The sequence below is a fragment of the Nanorana parkeri genome, unplaced genomic scaffold, assembly GCF_000935625.1.
Source record: "Nanorana parkeri isolate BGI_ZX_2015 unplaced genomic scaffold, ASM93562v1 scaffold257, whole genome shotgun sequence".
NCBI classification, from domain to species: Eukaryota; Metazoa; Chordata; class Amphibia; order Anura; family Dicroglossidae; genus Nanorana; species Nanorana parkeri.
This window is the reverse complement of record NW_017306525.1, coordinates 30,581-37,257: the sequence shown is the minus strand read 5'-3', so window position 1 is coordinate 37,257 and position 6,677 is coordinate 30,581. Positions and strand designations below refer to the sequence as shown.

Below are 6,677 nucleotides of genomic sequence, written 5' to 3'. Positions count from 1 at the left end.
CTGCTAATCCCTCCACTGGCTTCAACCCCTTAAGACTCATCTCTTCGGGGAAGCCTATCCCACCTCAAGCTAACTACTCAATCATTCATCCCCACACAGCTACCTCCTCATGTATCACTTCCCCCTCCCTCTTTTGTAAGCCCTCAGGGGCAGGGCCCTCCTTACCATCTTGTCTTGAATTGTATTGTGACTTTAATGTCTTCCTTATATTGTAAAGCACTGCGCAAACTGTTAGCTCCATATAAATCCTGTATAATAATAGAAAAATATTATATTAAGAAGAAGAATACACATCCTGCCCTAGGGTGACAACGCTCATTTATCATGCTGTATAGATAGAGGAGTAGTGTTGTCACTCTAGGATCGAACACCTCCCCTTTTTCTCATAACAGAGGGAAGGGTTTCTGTAGTTCACAGAGAAAACTGGAGACAATGTAACTGATACCAGTGCAGCACAGGCAGAAAGCACACAACGTTCATAAGATTTCTGGCAGGATCAACAGGCATTTTTTCCCCACTTATTGAATATAACAAAACGCTTTTAATGGTATGTTTGACAGTCAAAAATTATTTGCTATAAGAAAAGTTCATTGTTTGGGTGTTACATAAAGTTCATAACGATTAACCACAAAGAGGCTCCATTGTTTTAGGCTAAGCAGCAGGGGCGTCCTGAGGCTGGGTGTTACCCGGAGCGGGTACTGGGTGACAACACGCCGTGACATGATCGCACATGCACATCTTCGTTATACCTGCTGGCGGCCATCTTGGTGATGGATGCCAGCAGAGAGGAGGGGATGTTCACTCGGCTGGATAAGGTATGCTGCCGGGTCCCCTCCTCTCTCCTGCAACTGTCGGGCTCTCAGTCCATGACCAAGTGCTCTACTTTTCTGAGGGGGGTGACAGCAAAATGATTCAATCATTTTGCTGTCACCCCCTCCAATGGTGTCACCTGAGTTCCGGCCTAGTGATGCCACTGCTAAGCAGTACACATATACAAAACAAAGTACAGTCACTGCGCTGACACATCCAGCAGCTCTAATGCTTACCTCCAGACCACCCGCCACAGCTCTGATCCATGGAGGGATTTGCCATAGTCTGCATAGAAGCTTGACACCCCGATGGCCAGTCCCGATGGAGGAGTTGGAGGTGCTGGATGCATCTGCAGATCATCTTACAGTCTACCGCAGGGGTGTGCGTTCAGGGTAACAATGCTGCCTTTCTATACCATTAATGCAACAGAAGCACACTAAACTCAGGAGTCAAACCTTCAAAATACATTCAGTTATCAAAAACAGGGCCGGTGCTGCCGCTAGGCAAACCAAGCAGCCGCCTAGGGCGAAGCCTTGACCAGTGTCTCCCTCGCAATCTGCCAGCTTGTTGGGGTCATTGACCCTTTCGCCTTCACCCCAGATTTTGTCCAGCTTTGATGGTGACTGGCCGGGAGCTGAGCGACGTCCTGCTGTGCGCAGTGACAAATGCTGTGTGGTGGGAATAATCCGTATTCCATTTGTTTTCATATATCGAGTTACTTAAAGGTTCAGCAATGGCCGCCCACGTGACCCTCAGCTTCTCTTGCAGACGTTGCTGCCCCCCTATACGAATGAGGCCGATTTTCAGCCATCTGACCAGGCTGATCGCCACAGATGTCCCTGTACCCGGGGCAGAAATAGCAGCGACACTTCGTCTGCCACACGCGGGCCATTAAAGGTAATTTATAAATGCCGCGTATTGTCATGTGGTTACGTCTACACAACAAATGGCAGCTACAGGGTGCTGTGATACACAAATAAGAAAATCATTTCTGCTAATAGTTAAGTGACTTTAATGTATTGTGGTGCACAGTGCAGGTGTGGTGAGTGGTGCGCTGCAATAATGAAAAATGCAGACACGCTGGGCCTGGATGCCTTCAGGTTACCTCAATGATGCTGTGCAGTGACCTGAATGGCGTGTATACATTGTACACTACCAATAAAGTTACAAAAAAAAAACGGCATGTGAGGTTATACCCAGAAATAGGAATAAACCAACACCTATTATTATACAGGAGTTATATAGCGCCAACAGTTTGCGCAGCGCTTTACAATATAAGGAAGACATTACAATCACAATTCAAGACAAGATGGTAAGGAGGGCTCTGCCCCTGAGGGCTTACAATCTAAGAGAGAGGGGCGAGTGATACATGAGGAGGTAGCTCTGTGGGAATGAATTGTTTGGGAAAGTGATAGTTCATTGGTTAGGTTGAGGTGAAATAGGCTTCCCTGAAGAGATGAGTCTTCTGGGATCGTCTAAAGGTAGACAGAGGAGGAGATAGCCGGACAGTTTGAGGTAAGAAGTTCAAGTCCTGGAGGCGAGCATGGGTACAGTGGATGAGGGAGCTGGAAAGCAGGAGGTCTTGGGAGGAACAGAGTTGACGGTTAGGGTGATACTTTGAGACAAGGTTGGAGATATAGCCGGGGGCAGAGTTGTGGATGGCTTTGTAAGTGGTTGTTAATATATTAATGTTATCCTTTGGGCTATTGGAAGCCAGTGCAGGAATTGGTAGAGGGGGGAGGGGGATGGAAACCAGTGGAGGGATTGGCGAGGGAGTGAAAGGTTGAGTTTTAAGAAGTGTTGCGACATCCAGACGGATATGTCAGTTAGTAGATTAGTAACACGCAAGGACACTGAGGGGGAGAGTTGCGGAGTAGAAAGATAGATTTGAGTGTCATCGGCATAGAGATGATACTGGAAGCCATGTGAGGTTATCAACTGACCAAGGGAGGAGGTGTAGATGGAGAAGAGAAGGGGTCCAAGGAAAGCACTGGAGGTCAACACACAATGTAGCAATGGCCCTCAGATTTCAGATGGTTTGTTTAGACCTTGTATAGATTACATGGGACTCAATGCTATCACCATAAAGAATCGGCCCCCTTCCTTTGATTTCAGAACTGTTTGACAGATTTGCGGGGTGCTCGTGTCTTCTCCAAATTAGACCTTAGAGGGGCCTACACTTTAATCAGGATCCATGAAGGAGATGAATGGAAGACAGCCTTCAGCACCAGAGATGGGCATTACGCTTATCTGGTAATGCCCTTTGGCTTATGTAATGCTCCGGCTGTCTTTCAAAACTTTGTTAATGAGATCTTCCGTGCTCCTTTTTTATGTCTGTGTTATAGTATACCTAGACGATAAACATTTTTTTTCTCCAGGCTTGGACGCCCATTGTCTCCATGTGAAAACAGTTCTTCAGCGACTGCAGGACAATTGCCTTTATGCTAAGTTGGAGAAATGCCTCTTCGAACAAACAGAAGTCCCATTCCTGACGTACATCATCACAGATCAGCGTCTCCTCATGGATCCAGCCAAACTCCGAGATAATTATGAGTGGTCTCAGCCCTCTGGACTTAAAGCCACTCAATGCTTTTTGGGGTTCACCAATTACTACAGAAAATTCATAACTATTTGACTTTGATGACTCCTATTACATCCCCCTTTACCCATAAAGGGTGCCAAAGGCCTGTTCTGGGTGCCTGAAGCCATTGACGCTTTCCGCAAACTCAAAGCAGCCTTCCTCTCCGCCCCAATTCTCCTACGTTCGGAGATTACAAAACCCTTTTCTATGGAGGTTGATGCCTCCTCAGTAGGAGTAGGCGCTGTCCTACTTACAAGCTCAGAAGGGCAAAATGTTGGCCTTGTGCGTTCTTTTCAAATACGTTTTCAGATGCAGAAAAGAACTATACCATTGGGGACCGTGAACTACTGGCTATTAAACTAGTTCTTCAAGAATGGCGACATCTACTAGAGAGCTCCCCACATTGCAATACTATCTATACGCATCATAAAAATCTTCAATATTTACAATCAGCAAAACGTTTGAACCCACAACAAGCTCGGTGGGCTCTCTTCTTTGTCCAGTTTAATTTTAATATTACTTTTCGACAAGGTTTCAAAAATGCCCGTGCTGATGCTTTGTCCAGATCCATCGATTTTGCTGACTCAGAACGTCTCCTCGACCGCGGTCCCATTATTTCTGGCCACTATATGCTTCCAGCCCACTCGTTCTCCTTCAGGAAGGACATTCATGGTACCCAGCCTTCATCCCAAACTCCTTAGGTGGGGACATGACTCCAAAATTTCTGGACATGATGGAGAAAAGCGTACCCGGGTATTTATTCTTCACTACTACTGGTGGCCCTCTCTTCGTAAGGATGTCAAAGAGTATGTGCAAGCTTGCCCTGTCTATGTTCTGTCCAAGTCTTACAAAGTTACATAGTTAGTCAGGTTGAAAAAAGAAACAAGTCCATCGAGTTCAACCTATAGAGATACGGAGAAAAAAGAAAAAAAAAAAGAAGAAAAGCCTAAACAGAACGCTATGCCCACAGCTGCCCCCTGATGATCCAGAGGAAGGCAAAAAAACCCTATAAAGCATGGTTCAATTTGCTCCAAAAAAAAATCCTTCCTGATCCCATAAGGCAGGGATGTCCAAACTGGGGCCCTCCAGCTGGGGTGGAACTACCAATCCCATGAGGCTTTGCAAGATTCTCACAGCCACAGACATGACCCCCGGAGAGAGATGCTTCATGGGATTTGTGTTTTCACCACAGCTGGAGGGCCGGAGTTTTGGACATCCCTGCCATAAGTCAATCGGATATTCCCGGGATCAACAATCTCTGATGCCTAATATACCTATAAGAACTCAATATCCTGGTCCTAAATTCCTACCTGTTGATAGGGTTTGGCTTTCTACCAAGCACATCCGCCTCCGAGTACCATCAATTAAATTTGCTCCACGCTTCATTGGCCCCTTTCCGATGCTTCATCAAATTAATCCAATCACTTTCAAGCTCCGCCTGCCTTCTCATCTGAAGATTCCTAATGCCTTCCATGTCTCTCTTCTCAGACCACAAATCCACAATCGCTTCTCTCGCCCTGCTCTAGCTACTTCCTGTCCTGCCTCCTATCTGTCTCCCTATTTATATCCCTCTCAGACTTCCTTCTGGTTACTTGAGCAACACTTGTTTCTGAGCCTTTTCTGTGCATTTGTTCCTGACCTGATTTCCCATGTATTGATCTCTTGTGTACTGACTCGGCTAGTTCTCCTGATTACGATTGTCTGCTCCCCACCTTTGGCTCATTATCTAGATCTCCTTTTGCTCCATCCATCCTTGCCTTCACTGTGTCTTGTGTCTTTGGGTACTCTCTTTGTGAGCAGGGTGAACCTGGGGGTCATGACCTGGGGTCAGCACGCAGCTAAGTCCAAACTTCCATGAGGAGGTCCTTGGCAGAACATCGGCTGGCCCTTAGATTCCATGCCCCACACATCCCTAGTATTGTGACACTCCAGAGGGCAAAAAGAGGGTCAGAAGAAAGGCGCAAAAAGAATAAAGGCAATTTTAAAGTGCACTTGTTCTTTAACACAATAACAAACTATTGCACAGTGGATTTTGGTGCCTCGTCACACCACTCGTAGAAACATTCTAAACTTCAACAGCTCTGCAGCCTCGCCACCATCGGCTGAACTGACCTTCCAGAACGTTGCTACAATCAGTAACTGCATGCGGTACAAATGCATTTACATAACATTGTTAGTAAGGATAAAAACCTGATGTCCTTCAGATTCACAATCTCACAACTCCAGGAACAAAGGAAGGCAAATCACCGGGACAACTGTTGCTAATTTTGCTGAGGAGGAAGAAAAATTCCTTCCAAAGACAACAGCTAACCCCAATTACTGCAATCTCGTGTAAACTTTAGCATGCTAAAGCTGAACTCCAGCCTTACCTTACGTGCTGATGTCACCCTGAGAAGCCTGCACCATGAGTCTCCATCCCTCTCTGTGTCTCTTGTGTCCGAGTGTTCTCTCCTGTCCACATGCCTCCTCTGTGTACTATCCGGTGACTCCAGTGCATCCTGATCATCCTTTGTCATCCAATCACCCCTGGGACTGCAGTGAATCCTGAGTGTCTTGTGTCATCTCGTGACCCCTGGGACTCCATTGCATTTTGTGCTATCCCATGACCCCTGGGACTCCAGTGCATCATAATCGTCCTGTGTCATCACATGACCTCTAAGACTCCAGTGCATCCTGAGCATCCTGTGTCTTCCCATGACCTCTAAGACTCCAGTGCATCCTGAGCATCCTATGTTATCGTGTGACCTCTGGGACTCCAGTACATCCTGATCATCCTGTGTTATCCCATGACCGCTGGAACTCCAGTGCATCCAATGTCATCTCCTGACCCCTGAGTCTCCAATTCATCCTGTGCATATAGTGTCATCCCATGACCCCTGGGACTCCAGTACATCCTGATCATCCTATGTTATCCCATGACCCCTGGGACTGCAGTACATCCTGATCATCCTATGTTATCTCATGACCCCTGGGACTGCAGTACATCCTGATCATACTATGTTATCCCATGTCCCCTGGGACTCCAGTACATCCTGATCATCCTATGTTATCTCATGACCCCTGGGACTCCAGTACATGCTGATCATCCTATGTTATCCCATGACCCCTGGGACTCCAGTACATCCTGATCATCCTATGTTATCCCATGACCCCTGGGACTCCAGTACATCCTGATCATCCTATGTTATCCCATGACCCCTGGGACTCCAGTACATCCTGATCATCCTATGTTATCCCATGACCCCTGGGACTCCAGTACATCCTGATCATCCTATGTTATCTCATG

General features: G+C 46.7%; 1 protein-coding gene across 1 annotated transcript in view; it reads right to left on the bottom strand.

Moving 5' to 3' along the window:
* The window catches only part of LOC108787349 (uromodulin-like), a 14,359-nt gene extending 13,267 nt beyond the window's left edge, over positions 1 to 1,092 (bottom strand). Inside the window, exon 1 of the mRNA XM_018556880.1 lies at positions 1,047 to 1,092. Within this exon, the coding sequence (XP_018412382.1) occupies positions 1,047 to 1,092 (46 nt within the window). The remainder of the gene's footprint in view (positions 1 to 1,046) is intronic.
* Between the last annotated feature and the right edge of the window lie 5,585 nt (positions 1,093 to 6,677).